The 20227-nt window shown below is 44.8% G+C and overlaps 1 protein-coding gene and 2 long non-coding RNA genes across 3 annotated transcripts in view; 1 reads left to right on the forward strand and 2 right to left on the reverse strand.

Annotated features, from left to right (window-relative positions):
* LOC132540850 (uncharacterized) overlaps positions 1-20227 on the reverse strand; it is a 134510-nt gene that overhangs the window by 81196 nt on the left and 33087 nt on the right. The window lies entirely within an intron of this gene.
* On the reverse strand, positions 287-15999 carry LOC132540849 (uncharacterized). The gene is made up of 3 exons (XR_009551976.1): positions 15677-15999; positions 9263-9352; positions 287-574 (listed from the first exon to the last, which is right to left on the reverse strand). It is a non-coding gene; the product is annotated as an uncharacterized LOC132540849 (long non-coding RNA).
* Positions 16156-20227, forward strand: part of B4GALT1 (beta-1,4-galactosyltransferase 1) — a 74145-nt gene continuing 70073 nt past the window's right edge. The window contains exon 1 of the mRNA XM_007522868.3: positions 16156-16678. Within this exon, the coding sequence (XP_007522930.1) occupies positions 16300-16678 (379 nt within the window). The 5' untranslated portion in view covers positions 16156-16299. The remainder of the gene's footprint in view (positions 16679-20227) is intronic.

The raw sequence follows: 20227 nt of genomic DNA on the forward strand, positions 1-20227 counted from the left end.
CACCACCACATCCTTGGCAGGGTGAAGCTTCCACATCGGTGATTGGAAGCAACGGCAAGAACAGGTAAAAGGCCTGAAAGTAATCTCTAACTTTAGTTATGTGCTATTCTCACAAAACACAATAAGGCAGGTGTACAATTATTTTTATCTATTAAAATTTTGTTTCATTTATTTAACATGAGACTAAGAGAAAGACAATTTGTTTTGTTTTTTTTTTCTTTTTAAAATTTATTTATCTATGAAATGGAAATTTTGACAAGACCATAGGATAAGAGGGGTACATTTCCACACATTGCCCTCCTCAGAGCTCCAATCCCCTCCCTTGATAGTTGCCCTATTCTTTATTCCTCTGGGAGTATGGACCCAGGACCATTATGGGGTGCAGAAAGGGGAAGGTCTGATTTCTGTAACCGCTTCTCCGCTGAACATGGGCATTGGCAAGTCAATCCATACTCCCAGCCTGTCTCTCTCTTTCCCTAGTGGGGTAGGCATCTAGGGGATGAGGGGCTCCAGGACACACAGTAGGGTCCTCTGCCCAAGGAAGTTGGGTTGGCATCATGGTATCATCTGGAACCTGGTGGCAGAAAAAGAGTTAAGATATAATGCAGAACAAATTGTTGACTAACCATGGACCTAAAGGCATGAATATTGCAGATGAAGATTTGGGGTCTCCACTGTGGAAAAAGCTAGTAGGTCTGTTTTAGGTATATTCCAGAGGGATCATGACTTTACTAGTCTTTGCCTGAGCCTGACATCTAATATGCAGGTGGACCCAGGTTATTGTCTGGGGAGATGGTGTCATAGGTGAGAAAAACAAATTTAGACCATCATTCCAGTTCACCTGGTGCTGGGGATTAAACTGGAAACCTCAGATGTGAAAATCTGATGCTCTACAGTTGAACTATCTCCCCAGTCACTGCATTATAATCATCATCATAATCATCACCATCATCATCATTTTAACAGAGCACTGTACAACTCTGGCTTATGGTGGTGCTAAGAATGAACCGGGGAACTTGGAGCCTAAGGCATGGAAGTCTTTTGCAGAATCATTATGTTATTTCTCCAGCCCTGCACTGTTATTTTAAAAATATTTTATTTATTGTTTTATTTTCATCAGCAAGAGGTACAGAGACAAAGATGGGGGAGGAGGGTGGAGAGAGAGAGAGAGATTTAGAGGGACACCAGAGCACTGATCAGTTCAGGCTTCAGGTGGTGCTAGGGGTTTAACTTGAGACCTCAGAGCCTTAGGTATAAAAGTCTTTCTTGAAGTCCAAGTGATGGTGCACTCAAATGAGCACACACGTTACCATGTGCAAAGAGCTGGGCTCCAGCCCATGTGAGGATGCTTCACAAGTGGTGAAGCAAGCCTGCAGGTGTATCTCTCTCTCTCTCTTTCCTTCTCCCCTTTGAATTTCTCTCTGTCTTAGCAGATAAAATAGAAGGGAAAAAATAAAAAAAGACCAAAAAATGGTCTCTCGTAGTGGTGGATTTGTAGTGATGTCATTGAGTCCCAGTGATAACCCTGGTGGCAATTAAAGACTTAAAAAAAAAAAGAAGAAGAAAAAGAAAGTCTTTTGCATAACTATTGTGTTATCTTTCTAGCCCTGCTGTACAATTATTATTACTATTTAAGGTTTATTTACTTTCATGAGGGTGAGGGACAGAGAGAGAGATCAAGAGCATTGCTCAGCTCTGGCTTATGGGGGTTCTGGGGATTGAACCTGAGACTTTGGAGCTTCAGGAACTTTAATACTGCCTGGGCCCTCTTTACAATTTTTTTAAAAGATTTTGTTTATTCATTTATGAGAGAGAGAGAGAGGGAAGAAAACCAGACTCTCACTCTGACATATGCAATGTCAGGGACTAAACTCAGAACCTCAAGCTTGCAAGAACAGGAGGAAGATCTGGGGCCCTCAGGTCCCTCCTTACTGACCCCTAAATTCAGCTCCTGGTTTTCCAAACCTGTCTCACTACTACCTGTATAAATGTTCTCTCCCTTCAGATGATCAAACAAATTGATTGGAGTAGGAACTCTGACCTCCAATATGGGTTCAAACAGTAGTAAATTTTTTTTCCCTTTTTTTTTGCCAAGGCTGGTGTAGCAGTGTTTGCCTTACTGTGGCATCTAGCAGCAGGCTTTATTTATTTATTTATTTATTTATTTATTTATTCTGCCGCATTAGCGAAACCCCAGTCCTGGAATAATGGGATACTTCCAGGCACAGCACTATGGCAGGTTTCCACTGAGAACCTTCTGATTCTATACTGAGGGTAAGTGCCTCTCCCATTTTTCCTGTGATGTGGAGTTTTTAGTTTTAAAACTGGGATGACCCAAGGTAGACAGAGTTAATAATCTGAATCCTCAATCTGTAACAAAAAGTCTGGGAGCATACCATGGCGATGGATGTCAGGACCCATCTGAGGCCAACCTTTTCCTTATACTTGTAGATTAAGACCTCCCAGAATCATGTGCAGATTAGGAAGATTGGCAGAAGCACAGCCAGCAGGCGGATCTCTGTCCAGGTGCTGGGAAGGGGCAGGCTTTAACATCAGATGACAATAAAGCAGGGACACTAGGATCCCCTGAGATTAGTGGGCACAAGGTACCTCCTGGGCCACTGAGTTCTCTGGGAGCAAGATACCTCTTGGGGCCTCCAAGCTTAACAGGGTACCTCCTGATGTCGCAGTCCTAATGCAATCAGGAAGACTTTTACATATGACACGAACATAAAAAGTGAATGTTGTGTTAGAAGGCTCTGATGAAGGTGTGCTATTTAAAAGTATTTGAAAGTGACGGTCCTACTTTTATGTTTGTTGCTAAGATCTCAGGATGCTGCCTCTGACCTGGGAACTTTTTTTTTTTTTTTTGAAGATAGACAGAATGGAACCTGGTCAAGGAAGAATGATCAAGACAGGGAAGGAAACCAACCATAAAAAGGAAGAAGAGGGGAGTTGGGCGGTAGCACAGTAGGTTAAGCACATGTGGTGCAAAGCAAGGACCGGCGTAAGGATCCCGGTTCGAACTGCCGGCTCCCCACCTACAAAGGAGTTGCTTCACAGACGGTGAAGCAGGTCTGCAGGTGTCTATCTTTCTCTCCCCCTCTCTGTCTTCACCTCCTCTCTCCATTTCTCTCTGTCCTATCCAACAAAGACAACATCAATAACAATAACTACAACAATAAAACAAGGGCAACAAAAGGAAATAATAAATAAAAAAAATTTTTAAAAAAGGAAGAACAGCAGAAATGATAGGTATTAATTAGCAGAGTTATTTTTTAAGTTATTTTATATTTATTTATTTATTTTCCCTTTCATTGCCCTTATTTTTTTTTATTGTTGTTGTAGCTATTGATGTCATTGTTAGATAGGACAGAGAGAAATGGAGAGAGGAGGGGAAGACAGAGAGGAGGAAAGAAAGACAGACACCTACAAACCTGCTTCAGTGCTTGTGAAGCAACTTCCCTGCAGGTGGGGAACCTAGAGCTGGAACCGGGATCCTTACGCCTGTCCTTGCCCTTCGTGCCACGTGCACTTAACCTGCTGTGCTATCCCCCAACTCCTGAGACAGTTATTTTTAGGTTGGGAGAAGGTATATGTCAGATTTGTTTAAATAACTGAAGGAAGAAGGGATAGCTCACATAGTAGAATGCATTCCTTACTATGCTTGAGGACCTGGGCTCAATTCCCTGGTCACCATGTGGAAGCAGCTGCACAAGCAAAAAAAAAAAAAAAATTAAATTATTTACTTTTATTTATTTTCTTTTAATTTTTAAAACTTATTTATTTATTTTCCCCTTTGTTGCTCTTGTTTTTTATTGTTGTTGTAGTTGTTGTTGTTGTTGTTGATGTCATCGTTGTTAGATAGGACAGAGAGAAATGGCGAGAGGAGAGGAAGACACAGAAGAGGAGAGAAAGACACCTGCAGACCTGCTTCACCACCTGTGAAATGACTCCCCTGCAGGTGGGGAGCTGGAGGCTCAAACTGGGAAGCTATTCCTTCCTCTTCAGACCACGTGCACTTAACCCGCTGTGCTACCGCCCGACTCCCTATTTATTTATTTTTTTTACCAGAGCACTGCTCAGCTCTGTCTTATGGTGGTGTGGGGGATTGAACCTGGGACTTTGGATCCTCTGACATAAGAGTCTCTTTGCATAACCATTATGCTGTCTACCCCCACCCCCAACAGTGTTTCTACCTCTGCCCCAACAGGCAAAATTTTATGAGTGGTGGAGCAGTGCTGTGGCGTTTCCATCCTATTGCTGCTTCATTCTCCCTCTATGTTATTCTTTCCCTCTATGGCTCTCAGCCTAGATTAAAAGAAAGAAAAGAGAGGGAGTCAGGCAGTAGCACAGCGGGTTAACCGCATGTGGCACAAAGCGCAAGGACCAGCGTAATGCCTGGTCCGAGCCGTGGCTCCCCACCTGCAGGGGAGTCGCTTCACAGGCGGTGAAGCAGGTCTGCAGGTATCTTTTTCTCCCCCTTTCTGTCTTCCCCTCCTCTCTCCATTTCCCTCCGTCCTATCCAACAACAACGGCATCAATAACTACAACAATAAAACAACAAGGGCAACAAAAGGGAATAAATAAATAAATCTTAAAAAATGTAAAAAAAAAAAAAGAAAGATAGAAAAGAGAATAGAAGAAAAGAGGAGAAAGGAAAAGAGAAGAAGATGAAAGGAAAGGAAAGGGAAGGGAAGACAGAGAAGGGGACTGGGTGGTGATACATCTGGTTGAATGCACATGTTTACAATTAGCAAGGACCCAGGTTTGAGCCCCTAGTCCCCACCTGCAGGGGGAAAGCTTTATAAGTAGCGAAACAGTGCTGCAGGTGTCTGTCTGTCTCTACCTCTCCCTATTGTCTTAATTTCAGATGTCCCTATCTAGTAAATAAAGATTTAAAAAAAGAAGAAGAAAATAGTTCACTGGGAGTGGCCAAATCATTGATAATCTTGGTGGTAACAAACAAACAAACATACAAATAAACAGAAGGACTATCAAGTGGAAAAGGATTCAGTGTATCTTCTATGATTCCAAGGAACAGAGCTGGCACCACTGACACTGGTGGGTTTCAGCTTAATATGATGAAAGTTAAGTGTTGAAGCAGTGATAGCCACAGTGGAGCCAGCTTTTGTTAGCAGAGGTGTACTAGCAGAGCTGGATGGATTCTCAGAGAGGGGTGTGTGTGTGTGTGTGTGTGTGTGTGTGTGTTGGGGGTGTGGTTTAGTGGTTAAAGGTAGAACTCGTATTCTGCTAGACTCCCTCTAATCCTGACATCTGTGCAAGTCCACAGGCCAAGTTGGGAAGGGCAGGAAACTAGGGTTGAGGAGACCAAAGGAATTGCAAACTGTGAGCTGTTTTTAGCATCATTCCCAGTCAACATCCTACAACTGTTTTAAAAAAAATGAAATAAAAGATAAAGACCTTCCCATTTGACTTCTCCACATGACTTCTCAAAAAACAGTAATTAGACTGAGAAATGTTATGCATGTACAAAACTATTATATTTACTGGTGACTGTAAAACATTAGTCCCCCAATAAAGGGAAAAAAATAGTGATTACATTATGTAAAGTGTAAGACAGAGGGAGAGAGATGAAGAATAGCACATCTCTTACAGCCAAGGCATGGAAGCTATAGATTGAGACATTTGCCATATTCTCTTGGTTAGAACAAGTCACAGGCCAGTGCAGATTCAAGATGAGAGGAAATAGACTTCACCTACTGATTCTAGATGGGTAAAGCATTTGTGGTCATTTTTCATCCATCACGGCACAAATAAACTGCCTGTCAGGATGCTGTTAGCCATGCTTGCCCTGAGTGCCCAGCTAGACTTCTGCCCTTGAGCTAATGTGAGGTCAGTTTCCTCATCTCACCTCTTTACCTGAACCCTCACAAAATAACTCTAGCTCTGGGTTTCTGCTCCCCATAGTGGCCATAGTCATTCATTCATTTTTTTTTTCTTCTTCTTTTTCTTTTTCCTGCCTCCAGGGTTATCACTGGGGCTCAGTGCCTGCACTACTGGAGACCATTTTCTTCATTTTGTTACCCTTGTTGTTATTGTTCTTGTTATTGTTGCCACTGCTGCTTTGGTTGTTGGATAGGACAGAGAGAAATCAAGAGAGGAGGGGAAGAGACAGAGAGGGGGAGAGAAAGATAGACACTTGCAGACCTGCTTCACCACTTGCAAAGCCACTCTCCTGCAGGTGGGAAGCAGGGGGCTCAAACCAAGATCCTTGCTTCAGCCCTTCCTCTTCAACGCCATGTTCACTTGCCCTGCTGCGCTACCACCTGGTAGCACATATCATATCCTGTGTATATGATACACAGGATATGATATGCCCACAACCTTTTGGGGTTAGTTCTTTGCCTCAATTGCTATTTTCTCAAATACTACAAAGCTTAACAGAAGCTTAACAATTAAGCTTCTTAACAGAAGCTTCACAATTGCCTTCAGTGCTATTTCTAAGTCTGTTGGAAAATCCCATTTGTCTTAATTCTTGCCACAATAATGCTACATAGCAAATAACTACCAAATCTTAGTGTCATGCCACAATAAAGCATTCACTTCCCAGTCATGTGTCCATAGGTTGGTTGAAGCAGATGTCCTTAAGGCTGTAAGTCTGTAGGCTGGGTAGGTAAGTCTACTCCACGTATCTATTCTTTTGTGATGTCTATCTAGGTCATGTTTTTCACATGGTAGTGGCTTATAATAAGTATAAGAGGAGAGAACAAGGCCAATAAGATAACTCACCTGGGAGGGTGGCTGTTTTTGCCATGAACATAAATCCAGGTTCAAGTCAGACCCTACACCACACTGAAGGAAACTTTGGTGCTGTGGTAACTTCCCTTCCCTCCCTCTATTTCTGTCTCTCTCTATTGATAAAATGAGTCCAGAGCCCTGATGGTGAGGAGAGAGAGAGAGAGAGAGAGAGAGAGAGAGAGAGGAGAATGGAGAAGGAGCAAAAAACAAAAAATCAATAGTTCTAGGGACTGTGCTTGACGTGGTCACTTCTGCTCACTTTCTGTGAGTCAAAGCAAGTCACCAACCTAACACCAGTGGGATAGGACAATGTATTCTGTGTGTAGTGGGAGGAACTTTGAAGGGCTAGATATATACATTGCAATAAGGAGTGGTGAAGAGCTGAGAATAAAGCAATCCTCCATTTCCCTCTTGATACATCTAGGATGGTGTCTGGGAATCATGCTTCACAACAGCTTACAGTTTGTAGTTCTTTGGTCTCTTCATCCCTAGTTTCCTGCCCTTCCTGACTTGCACAGATGCCAGCATTAGAGGGAGTCTAGCAGAATACCAGTTCTGGGGGTTGGGCGGTAATACAGCACGTTAAGCACACATGGTGTAAAGAGCAAGGACTGATATAAGGATCCTGGTTTGAGCCCCCAGTTCGCCACCTGCAGTGGGGTCGCTTCACAAGCGGTGAAGCAGGTCTACAGGTGTCTTTCTCTTCCCCTCTCTGTCTCCCCTCCTGTCTCGATATCTGTATGTCCTATCCAACAACAACAACATCAATGGCAACAATAACAATAATGACAACAAAATGGGGAAAAATGGCCTCCAGGAGCAGTGAATTCACAGTGCAAACATAAAGCCCCAGCAATAACTCTGGAGGCAAAAATAAATAAATAAAATTTAAAAACCAGTTCTACCTTTAACCACTTACCCTCCACCTCCCCCCCACACATGGTAGACTCTCTGAGAATCCATCCAGCTCTGCTTTCACACCTCTGCTAACAAGAGCTGTGTGGGGCAGCCTGCTCCACTGTGGTTATCACTGCCTCAACATGTAAGCTTCATCATATTAAGCTGAAACCCACCAGTGTCAGTGGTATCAGCTCTGTTCCTTGGAGTCATAGAAGATACACTGAATCCTCTTCCACTTAATGGTCCTTCGATTCTTTAAACAGACCAGATATGTGTCTTCTCTCAATCTGAAGACAATTCCTCTCTCAGCTGACTAATAGCTATCACTTCTACTGTTCTTCATCTTCATGGTTGATTTCCCTCCCTGTCTTGATCATTCTTCCTTGACCAGGATTCATTTTGTTTATTTCCTTAAAAAAAATTAAAAAAAAAAAGACCCTAGGTGACCCAGGAGGTGGTCTGTCATTTGTAACTAACTAAGGCCCTACAAACATGAGGTCCTGAGTCTGACCCCCCAGAATCACATGTGCCAGAGTAAGGCTCTGGTTTCCTCTCTTTCTCTTGCCTCTCTATCACACATACATAAGTAAATTATTAAGAAAAAAAAATCACTAAAAAAATAGTTTGTCCTAGGATGTTGCAGCATCCTGACTGAGGTGTTAGCAACAAACAGAAGAGAGCAAGACCATCATTCACCTCCATATTTCCAAATATCATACTGTTATCAGTGCCTTCCAACACAATATTCACTGATGTTCATGTTAAACTGTGATCTTTGGCAAAGTTTCAGTCAGAAAGCAGTACCAACTTTCAGTCATGTGTGCAATGTCATTTGTGCCTTCCAGACATTGTTATTCCTGCCAAGATGATGTGAAACAGAAAACCACCTGGTTAATACAGAGAATTTAAAGCAATAATCTGATGCTGTTTTAAGAAACTTTTTTTTTTTGCTTAGTTTCTTGGGCATCAGCGGTTGGCAAACTTGTACTGAAAAAGTTCAGGTAGTAAATATTTAGCTTTTGCAGACAATATGGTATCTGTTCTACTCAACTCTACCATTACAGCACAAAAGCAGACAAATGATAACATTTGAGTATGAACAAGTTATGATGAACTGATACTCCTAAAGATGGGTGTTGAACTGAATTTCACCTGTTTTGTCAATCCCTCCAATAAATCATTTGAAATAGAATTTGGCACATGGAAGTGGATGATTTCATAACAAAAACCTAAAACAAACTATATTTACCTTGGTTAGTGTGTGTTTGTCTTGTAAACCCTAGTTGATGTTGGAACCAGGAAACTTGAAAAGTTCTGAAGAGTAGTTAGATGCAAGAGCTACAAGAAAATTGTTACTGAAAATTATCAGGAACCTAAGTTACCTACTGGCAACATGCATTAACAAAGAGAAGAGCAAATATATCACAGGAATTTGTGGTCTTGCTTGGAAAGATTTATACATTCCAATTGACTCTGTTTTAGTTACCTATGGAACAAACAAACAAACAAACAAAAAAAACCAGGGCTGGGCAATGGTACACCTGGTAGAGCACACACATTACCATAAGCAAGGACCCAGGTTCAAGTCCCTGGACCCCACCTGTAGCAGGGAAGCTTCATGATTGGTGGAACAGTGCTACACTTGTGTCTCCTCTCCCTTCTCTCCATCTTTCTTTGAGTCTCTCAGTTTCTGTCAGAAAAAAAGGGGGTGGGATAGCTGCCAGGAATCATGAAGTTGTTGAATAGGCACTGAGCCCCAGCAACAACTTGGTGGCAAAAAAAAAATTAATTAAAAAGTACACACAAACGCACACATGTTGGGTTATTGGAAAAGTCATGATGTATTTTTTCTATGCAAAAATGTGTCATGACTTTTCTGACACAAAAAACAAACACACATGGCAAATTGGTCATGAATAAAGAAAATCCAAGGGCTGGGTGTTGGCACACCGGGTTAGGTGGATATAGTATGAAGCACAAAGACCCATGCAAGGACCCCAGTTTGAGCCCCCAGCTCCCCAATCGCAGGGGGGTTGCTTTACAAGCAGTGAAGCAGGTCTGCAGGTGTCTCTCTTTCCCTCTCCCTCTATATCTGCCTTTCCCCTCTCAATTTCTGTCTGTCCTTCCCCCCCAAAAAAAATTTGAAAAAATGGCCACAGGAGCAGTGATTCATAGTGCTGGCACTGAGCCCTGGGGATAATCCTGGAGTCAAAAAGAAAGAAAGAAAGAAAGAAAGAAAGAAAGAAAGAAAGAAAGAAAGAAAGTAAGTGTTGATATGCTTCTAAATTCTGCTTCTAAGACCCCTTCTGTTTCATTGGTTTAATCCCCCCTGCTTAACAGTGTATTCTATTTACATAAACCACTGTTAACTAAGCACCACCCTGCCTCCAGGGCATTGGTTTAATCCTGCTGGTTCATACTCTCTTTTTGCCCCACCCCCTCTCCTTGTCACACCCTGATTTTCACCAATCTCTTTTTGCTCCACCCTCCCTATGTCACATCCTGTTTCCACCCTACTTGGTGAGTATATATACAGCTGCTCTGTCACCAGAGTCATCAGAAGCACTTCACCAGGACTTCCCTCTCTAACAGGCTCTGGAGAGAGCCTATAAGCCGATCTGCACTGGCAGCCCCAGGATATATAAGGTAAAGATTGTGATTAGAGATAGCTTAGACTGCGCTGCGTTCCACATGAATAAAGACTGAACTGCGTACTACTCAGCCATGAGTCCTAGGTCATCTCTCTCTCTCTCCTGCCCGCGAAGCTAGACTGTCAAGAAAGGAAGGAAGAAAGAAAGAAAATACAGGACTAGATAAAAATTCAACCTAGGAACTAACTTAGTGGATAAAGTGTTGGACCCTTAAGCATGAGGTCTTGAGTTAAATCCCTGGCATCTCATGCCAGAGTAATGGTATGGTTCTTTCTATCTCGTATTAATACATAAATCTTTAAAAACACAGGAAGGAAAATTTCTTGTTTTAAGAAAAATTCAGAGAAACTACAGATAGCCCAGCAGAAGATACTTAAAGGCAACTAAAATCTAGAAGGAAGTGTTAACTCCGGACACTGTCAGTAACTATAGTCTAAGGTAGGAGCCAGGCAGTAGTGCAGCACCTGGTTAAGTGCATGTTAACAAGTGTGAGGACCCAGGTTCAAGCCCCCAGTCCCCACCTGCTGTGGGGAAAGCTACACAAGTGGTGACACAGTGCTGCAGATGTCTCTGCCCCTTTCCTATTTCTTTCTACCCTGTTCAATTAAAGTTTTAAAATAATATCTATATATAGTCTAAGTGTCACTAGCTCTCACCTAGCTCAAAGTTTTTCTAACTCACAATTTAAAGAAGGAGGAGCTTACTTTTAGGTTTGGGGTGTGTTTTTGTCTAATGAAGTAAAATCCATAAACTGCATGGAGAGACCACATGAAGATTTCAGAAGAATGCCTAAATGAATTCTTAAGGCAGTTGGTGCCTAACAGAAAGAGTTTAAAATGAAATGAGGCTACCAGGCACCCAGTGAAACAGCCTCAACAAATATTTGTTGAGAATATTTGTTGCAAACAAATATTCTTTGCTCTCCCCACCACATCCCATAAGATATTTATTTTTCTTTCTTTTTTACTTGATAGGAGAGAAATACTGAGAGGGGAGAGGAGCTCAAATGGGAGAGGGAAGAGAGCCCTGAAACACTGCTTCACTGCTCGTGAAAACTGCCTTCTGTAGGTAAGGGCTGGAGGTCTGAACCCTGGGTTCTTGTGCCACTGCCTGGCCCTCAAAAAGTATCTAAGAAAAAGGTTCCAAGACTTCAGATAACATCCAAGGAGAATCACATTACTGCTTCTGGAGGGGAGGAGGAAGGAGGGGACTGGAGATATATATATATATCACTGGATCTTAGCTATCCTAAGACCTAGTGACTTCAGTGCCTTTTACTTCCCCTTTTCCAAGGGGGAGTGTCTATTGTGGTATTACTGTTTCTGTCTTCCTATTGCTTTTTATATGTGGGGTGGGAGGGAAGATAACTTACAGAAAATGTGCTAGTTTATTATTATTATCATTTTAATTTGCTAAGCTTAATATAAATAGTTCTGAGGCTATTTGAGAGTAAACTTCTGACAAGATGCTGCATTATCCCCAAATCTTTTGATATCTAGTTCCAATATTATCACAACACGACATACATATTTCCCTTCCCTATAGATTTCTGTCTCTGTTCAACAAATTTATCATATATATATTTACCTGAACACTTATAGTGGTGTGAGGGATTGAATCTGGGACTTCAGTCTCAGGCATGCATATCTTTTGTTATTTCCCTGCCCCAAGCAGCATTTTTAAGGCAAGGTTAATTTATCAATGAGCAAGAGAAGGAGAGAAAAAAACAGAGCATCACTTGGGCATATGTGATGCCAGGGATTGAAGTCAGGACCTCATGTTTGAAATTCCAATGCTTTATCCACTGCACTATCTATCAGCCTGTGTCAATGCCATTTGTAACATAAGCATTTACTTTAGACTCACATTGTTGCATATAGTTGCCACTTATCTCTACTCTCCTCCAGTAGGGAAGTTATTTTCTCAGTTTTTCTTTGCTAATCATGTTCTTGACAATTTTTAAGATTTCAGGATGGCTATTTTACACAATGTTTTATAATTTGGATTTCCCTAAGGTTTCTTATGGAAATTACAAGTATTTTATGTGGATTAGCTCCTTTGATACTAGGTAAATATCTTACTCACCAAATTTTCATTTCACTTTATCAGTATGAACTCATGGTTTCCTATTTTGTTACATTCGTTGTAAACTGTTTCTATAAACATTTCCTTATATGTTTAAATCATTACTTGGCCAACAGAAGTTCTTTCTCAGAACTCACCCCAGTTTGTTAGGAAACTGAAGCAGCCATGTGGGCAGAGACCTTTTTGTAGCAGCCCAAGTGGAGAAAAACCACAGTTCCTGACCCATGACCCATTCTGATATAGCCTCCCCCCACCCCACGCACACACACAACCAGCCAGCGTCAACTGCCAGTCAGATGAATGAGGTCATTTTGGAATTTCCAGTTGTGCCAGTGCCCCAGCGAATATCATGCATGAAGTATATAACTTCACAGTCACCCTACACCATTGTGAGAAATGTTAGTGTCAAGGCACTAAGCTTTGGATTGGTGTGTTATATAGCAATAGATATCCGGAATTCCTGTCTACTATATACCAGACATTATTTTATGTTTTTCTGATCAACTAGAGTGAAACCAAAGAGTAAACTGATTAAACAGAAATAACAGTTATTTCTAAGAAATTATAAAGATATTAAAGATTCTCAGGTATTACAGTTATTTCTGCAGGTAGTGGGGATAGGGGAGGGTAGAGGAAATACATCTAATCAGATGAAAGCACCCTACAGGGAGAAGACAGCTGGGGGGGGTTGAGGTAGATCAGCATAAGTGGACAGACTACTCAACTCAGATCCCAGCTTTTGGCCAATCAGCACTAACTTCTTCCTCTAGAGACTCCCCTAATGGGATTAATGTTTTCATATGACAAAGTTGAGAGAGCTGGAGGTGGGAGCCGGTGGCGGTGCACTAGGTTAAGTGCACATTAGTATGAAGTGCAAGGATCCTGGTTTAGCTCATGTCTACCCACCTGCAGGGGAGGGGGGGATGTCAACTCACAAGTCATGAAGCAGGTCTGCAGGTGTCTATCTTTCTCTCTCCTTCTATCTTCCCTTCCCCTCTCAATTTCTCTCTGTCCTATCCAAAAAAATAAAAGAAAGGACCACAGGAGCAGTGGATTTGTAGTGCAGGCAGCAATTAACCCTGGAGGGAGGGAGGGAGGGAGAGAGAGAAAGAGAGGGAGAAAAAAAAGAGAAGAGAAAAGAAAAGAAGGGAAGAGAAGAAGAAGAGAGGAGAAGAAAAGGGGGTTAGGGGTGGCATTAGGTCTGTCTCTAACATTAGTTTATGTTTGGATGGTTGACTAATATCCTAGTGCAGCATCTTCAAAGGACTCTGCATGTTCCTGAGGGGATACATAATGAATGGTAGTCCTTTTCTTCATTCCTAGACACAGAGAATGAGTGGCACAGGGGCCAGTCCTTACTTGCAAATCAACAAGAGGCAAAGTGGTAAATAAAGGTTTTGGAGCCACAAGTCTGCCCCTCACCAGCTGTGAAGTCTTAAGCATGTTTCTTTTTTTTTTTTTTCTTTTCTTTCTTTCTTTTATCTTTTTTGTGACTTAATATTGATTTATAAAGTTACAAGATAACAGGGGTACAACTCCACACCATTCCCACCACCAGAATTCTGTATTATCATTCCCTCCATTGCTATAGAAGTTATCCTAAGGCTGCAGATACGGGTTCATTATTATTTCCACTATGTTTCCATACATATATATATATATATATATATATATATTTGTATGTTTCCATATATATATATATATATATTTGTATATATTTGCCTATTTTTTCCCCCTATGGTCCCATCTTCTCTTCCTTTCCAAGTCACACATACACCTAATACCACATTCAGATGCTCCTCTCTTTTTCCTCTTCTCTCTCTGGGTCCAGAGAGAGTTGGAGTTCAGAGCCCTCTGGTCATCTTCCCCTACCATTTCTTCCCCTCTGAGAGTATGAACCAAAATTCTTTTTGGGGTGCAGAAGGTGGGAGTTCTGATTTCCGTAATTGTTTCTCTGCTGGATATGAGCTGGTCTATCCATACCCCTAGCCTGTTTCTATCTTTCTTTAGTAGGGTAGAGCTCTGGAGAGGTGAGACTTCAGGACACATTGGTCAGGTTGTCTGCCCAGGGAAGTCAGGATGGAATCATAGTAGCATCTGCAACCTGAAAAAGTTGGCTGAAAAGTGGTAAGATATAAAACAGGGCAAAACGATTAACGATAGCACCCAGGAATATTCTAGGAATAGAGCAGATGAAAATAGGGATTTGGGGGTGGAAAGAAGTGTGGAAATATATTTTAGGTATGAGTCTGATAGCTAACATTAGAGTTGGACAAAAACATTGTCTGAGAAGATGATGTCAGAAAATTGGGTTAGGGTGGAGTAGCTCCCAATCTTGAAGAAAATCTATGAAATAAAATTAACTGTTTACCTCTACCCACCTGACCCAGGGCCCTAAATATTTATATTTAACACAGGAGCCTGTGTAACCTCTGAGTCCTGGTCAGTCTGAGCTTGAATCCATGGTCACAGTTGGGAACATTCTAGGCTGCACTCATTTCAGGACCAGTCTTCTGAGTGGCAGAGTAGGCCCTACCATTTTAAGCAAGTTTCTTAACCTGTGTAAAACTTCAAACTCTTCATGTGCAAAATGAGTAGTTATTACTTGACAGGATTCATGCAGTTTATGAATAAAACTGGCTGCTGTCCTGAACGCCTGCGAGGAAGTTGCTGAAGCTCCTTGATGTGCTTCCACCCAAAGCCTTTTTTTTTTTTAACATAGAGGCAGAGAGCAGGGGTAGATAGCATAATGGTTATACAAAGAGACTCTCATGCCTGAGGCTCCAAAGCCCCAGGTTCAATTCCCTGTACCACCATAAGCCAGAGCTGAACAATGCTCTGATTAAAAAAAAAAAAAAAAGAGGTAGAGAAGGCAGAGAAGCAGAGAGGCAGACAGGCAGAAGTGCGGGCTGTGATGTTCAAACCTGGATCGTATCGCATATATGGCAAAACAGTCACTCAAAACATCTTATAGTATAGTCGTGGGGTTGGCTGCATTCAAACACACACACACACACACACACACACACACACACACACACACACACATCGAGTTCCTGGGCGATTCTCGTCCACTTTCTTGTTCTCAAAGGATGGGGTGGCCCACACTTTGTGCTCAGCCCACACTTGGGTAGCAGGGCCTAGTTCGCCAGTGAGTTCTGAACGTCCCCGGAGAACTTCTCCGCAGCAGTTTCACCTTCCGCCCGGCGTGGAAGCCTGACTCCTGGGAGACCCTTCCCCGCCCCATGTCCTGACCCTCTGGAGCTACAGAGACCCACCTGTGGGAAGGCCGCTGCAACCCCCGGCCCCAAATCCCCGATCCTCCGGAGAAGGATCATTCTGTGCTCTAGGACCGCGCCTCGGTTCAGGCGCACACCTCGGCCCTTGAGGGGGCGGCGACGCCTTCGGAGGGCAGCTCCTGCGGGGGCGAAGGCTCTGGAACGGGGGAAGCGCTCAGCTGGGTGTTAGAGCCCCGATCTCCAAGCTGGGGCAGCCTGGGGGCGGGGTGGGGCCAGCCCGAGCACCCCACGATCTGGCTGCCAGCTACCGGCCGCGGCACCCCCCGAGACAGCTCCACCCCTCGCAGACTCCTCTCCGGAGTCCAGCCCCCGCAACTCGGCCCCGCCCCAGGCAGTCCCGCCCCTGCATCCCGCCCCGGAGGCCCCTCGGGTTCGGAAACATCCCGCTCGCTCTGCGCCCCGCCCCTGGTCCGCCGCTCCGCCCCCTCCCCGCCCGCCCCTGGGGCGCCCTTCTGGTCTTGGGCTGCCGGGCGGCCGACTGCTGCCGGGCTCCCGGCCCCTCCCCCCGTCGCCTTGGTCCTGCTACTTCTGGCCGGCGGCCTGCGGGCGGGCCGCCCCGGGGCTGTAGCCCACCCCGCCTCTCTTAAAGCCGCGGCGGGAAGATGAGGTTTCGGGAGCCGCTCCTGGGCGGCAGCTCCGCGATGCCGGGCGCGTCCCTGCAGCGGGCCTGCCGCCTGCTCGTGGCCGTGTGCGCGCTGCACCTGGGGATCACCCTGGTCTACTACCTGGCGGGCAGCGACCTGGGCCGCCTGCCTCAGCTGGTCGGGGTCCGCACCCCGCTGCAGGGCGGCCCGACGGTGGCCGCGACCCTGGAGCCGCGGTCGCGAGGGGCCCCGCCGCCGCTGTCTTGGGGCGTCTCCTCGGAGCTGCGCCCCGGGAGCCACTCCAGCCCCCGGCCCGCCAGCAACTTGACTTCGGCCCCGGTGCTCCCCACCTCGGCACCGGCTCTGCCCGCCTGCCCGGAGGAGTCCCCGCTGCTCGGTAAGGTAGCGGGGTTGGAACTCCCGGGATGTCCCCGACAGGGTCCCCTGGACACTCGCCCAGTCCCTCTGGCGCGACAGCCGGCCTCTCCATTCCGGACCAGAGCCCCTAATCCCAAACAGGTTCTGGGCTGAACGGGGGCTGGGGTGGGCTGGGGTGGGGTGGGGGCGAGAAAGGGAGTCTCACAGCTCTGCTGGAAGCTGAAGTGTGGGCCCTGGAGGGTGAAGCCACAGGCCCCTATGGCCCCAGAATGGGAGAAGGCCTTGGGAGACTCCCCTACTCTCGCCCAAGCCTCCAGAAGTTTTAGAGAACGAGTCTGTTTGGGTGTTGGGAGCGGCCTTCGCCCTATTAACTGTGGCGGGGACCGCGACTCACCCTTTCTTGTTTTGGGGGAGACTGGTGATGCAGGAGTTCGGGGAACTGATGACGTGGGAGCTGACTTCACCAAGTTCACATCTCCAGTCTTCCCGGGGTAGAGACGCTCTCTCCCCAAAGTTGTTTTAACTTTTCTCCTGGGTAAAGGAGTGATTTCCCCTTACACCTTTGATTTCTCTCACCGGCTAAGTGAAGATAATAAAGTAATTGGGCCGATTTCAGGGAGTTGTTTAGGGAGAGTTGATGAGACAATGTAAACAAAGGTTTACTTTTAAGAGGCTGAGGCGAAAACCTCGGTTAGTCGCCACCATTGTGTTCAGTTCCGTTTCTTCCCAGATCCTTGCCCTGGGGCGCTGCTCCCCTGTTTCCTGCTCCTGTAAGTTCCCCCAAACTAAATGAACAGGGCCCTTCCAGGGGCGGCGGGATGTTTTGGACAGGTAGATTGTGGATACACTGGGGCCTGGCAGGCTGAAATATAGCCACTGAGCACTGACTGCAGGAGCAGCGTGGATCCCTGCTGTCTTGCCCAGATACTGGCCTCCAGTAAGTTTCAGAGTAGGTAGGGAAGTTGGGTGGGTGGATTTGCATTCCTTAGATGTGGAGGAGCTTCCCCCACCCCCCTCAGCAGACCTCTTGGGTTTAAAATCTGAAGGCTGTTGGGCACCAGGCAGCCACAGGTTGTTCCCACAGTTACCCGACAGGTGACTGCTCATTTCTAAGACCAGGGTTGAGAGACTGTTCTGAGGGGCCCTGGCAGGCAGGCAGAGGTGGGCATCTCGCCAGTAGGAATTCTGTCACTTTTCCACAAAACCCTGGCAGAGCAGACCTCCTCTATGCTCTTGCTCAATGTCTCCAGTAATTACTTCAATATTTGTATATCAACTTTGGGAGGAAGCTCTTGGAATTGGTCTCAGCCAATTGAATCATGCTAGCAAGGGGGGGGGGTTCTTTTTAAAAAAGCAGAATAGAGAATTCTTTTGGATTTGATGGCTAGTCTGAGAAGCTGACTAGTCATAAAATGAAGTAGAAGTCTTGCCTTGCTGTAAGTATCTAACCTCAGACATGTATGGTTTCTTTGGAGTTTCTTCTGCATGTGTAAAATGAGGCTGCTGATACCTAACTCACTGGATTATTTTTAGGACTGAATGAGATTGTGTGTTAAGTGTGTGACCCATAGGAGGTAGATACTTAGTACATACTAGTTAATAATAATAATCACAAAGAACTTGAAATTCCATTTTGGAAATGACATAACTAAATACTAGAGATAGGAAAAGAGAGAATGATCCCCAGGTCCCAGAGAGGTCAGGCTTTTTTTTTTTTTTTTTTTTCCTCCTTCCTTCTATTCTTTTCTTTCCTTTTTCCCCCCTGCCAACAATATTATCACTGAGGCTCAGTACCTGTATGGCTTCACTGTTCCCAGTGGCTATTTTTTATAGAGGTTGAGAGAGAGAGAGAGAGGAAGGAAGGAAGGAAGGAAGGAAGGAAGGAAGGAAGGAAAAAGATCACTGCTCCACTATTTGTGAAGCCTTTTCCCTGAATCTGAGGGCTGGGGCTGGAACCTGGGTCCTTGCACATGGTAGCATGTATGCTCTCTTTGGTACACCACTGTCCAGCTTCATCAAATTTTATCCTTTAATTTTTTCTAAAAGACTTGGTAAGTGGTTCAGTGACTAGAGTATTAGACTGAACAGAAGAGGCCTCGAGTTCAATTCCTGCCATCACATATACCAGAGTGATGTTCTAATTTTCTGTCTCACCTCTCTCTTGTGTTAATAAATAGATAAATCTTAAAAATTATTTATCAGAGAGTCGGGTGGTAGCACAATGGGTTAAGTGCAGGTGACACAAAGCGCAAGGAACCGCGTAAGGATCCAGGTTGGAGCCCCCAGCTCCCCACCTCCAGGGGAGTCGCTTCACAGGCGGTGAAGCAGGTCTGCAGGTGTCTGTCTTTCTCTCCCCCTCTCTGTCTTCCTCTCCTCTCTCCATTTCTCTCTGTCCTAGTCAATAATAACATCAATAACAACAATAACTACAACAACAACAAACACAAGGGCAACAAAAGGTAATAAATAAATATTTTTTAAATATTTATTAATGAGAGATGGTGAACACCAGAGTGTTATCCTGGGTTACTGTGGTGTGGAGGATCAAAGCAGGGGCCTCATGTCTGCACAGTCTGTTCTGCCATTGACGGAGCCACCTCTCACATTCTTTTGTTTTTGTTGTCTGAACCTTATGCAAAAAGAAAGAGAAATTAACTAACAAATTAAAGAAAGCCCCCTGAAGTTCACTGCAGTCTTGCTTAGAGGTATGGTTTTCAAAAAGCATAGGAAGAGGGGGCTGGGCGGTAGGGCACCGGTTAAGCTCATGTAGTACCAAGCTTAAGGACCTGCACAAGGATCCCACTGGCAGGGGGGTCGCCTCACAAGCAGTGAAGCAGGTCTGCAGGTATCTGTCTTTCTCTCCCCCTCTCCATTTCCCCTCCCCCCTCAATTTCTCTCTGTCCTGTCCAATGGGGAAGAAGAACAAAAAGGCCTCCAGGATCAGTGCAGGTACCGAGCCCCAGTGATAACCTGGAGGCCTAAAAGAAAAAAAAAAGTGCAAAAGATGAGGCTGCTTCTGTTTTGTTTTGCAGTGTTGCTAACGATCAGTTAGTTACTACTGGTGCTGCTGAACTGGCGACTTGAAGAGACTTCCTGAGAGACAGTGTTTTGGAGGTTGAGGAAGGAGGCTCTGGGTTTTCTCTAGCTTGGTTGCCTCTGTTTGACATGCACCGGACCATGTCATTTTAGGCTGCTGCTGGGGTGAAAGTGAAGGTGGAGAATTTTTTTTTTCTTCCTTTATTTTAATTGAACACATAGGTTTGAATGATTGGGTACGGCCCTAGGAGAGGAGGTTCCAGGCTAGGATGGGATCTTAAAGAGAGCTGAAAGTCTCCTTGGGAGTGTGTGGGTTGGGAGAGTCAGCCCATCTGTTCAGTTGGGCAGGTGTCAACCAAAGTCCTTTGCTGGGTGGTTTTGAGGTTGGTGGGAGAAAGCATCCGTGGGGTTTAGAGCTGTGGCCTTTTCACTACTTGCAGTTCCTTTCCATGACTTAGCTCTACTTTCTGATGTCCAGGGGTCTGGGCCTGATGCTGTGATTCCTTTTGACTAGCTGCAGACTGTAAGTAAC

The sequence above is a fragment of the Erinaceus europaeus genome, chromosome 10, assembly GCF_950295315.1.
Source record: "Erinaceus europaeus chromosome 10, mEriEur2.1, whole genome shotgun sequence".
Lineage (NCBI taxonomy): Eukaryota > Metazoa > Chordata > Mammalia > Eulipotyphla > Erinaceidae > Erinaceus > Erinaceus europaeus.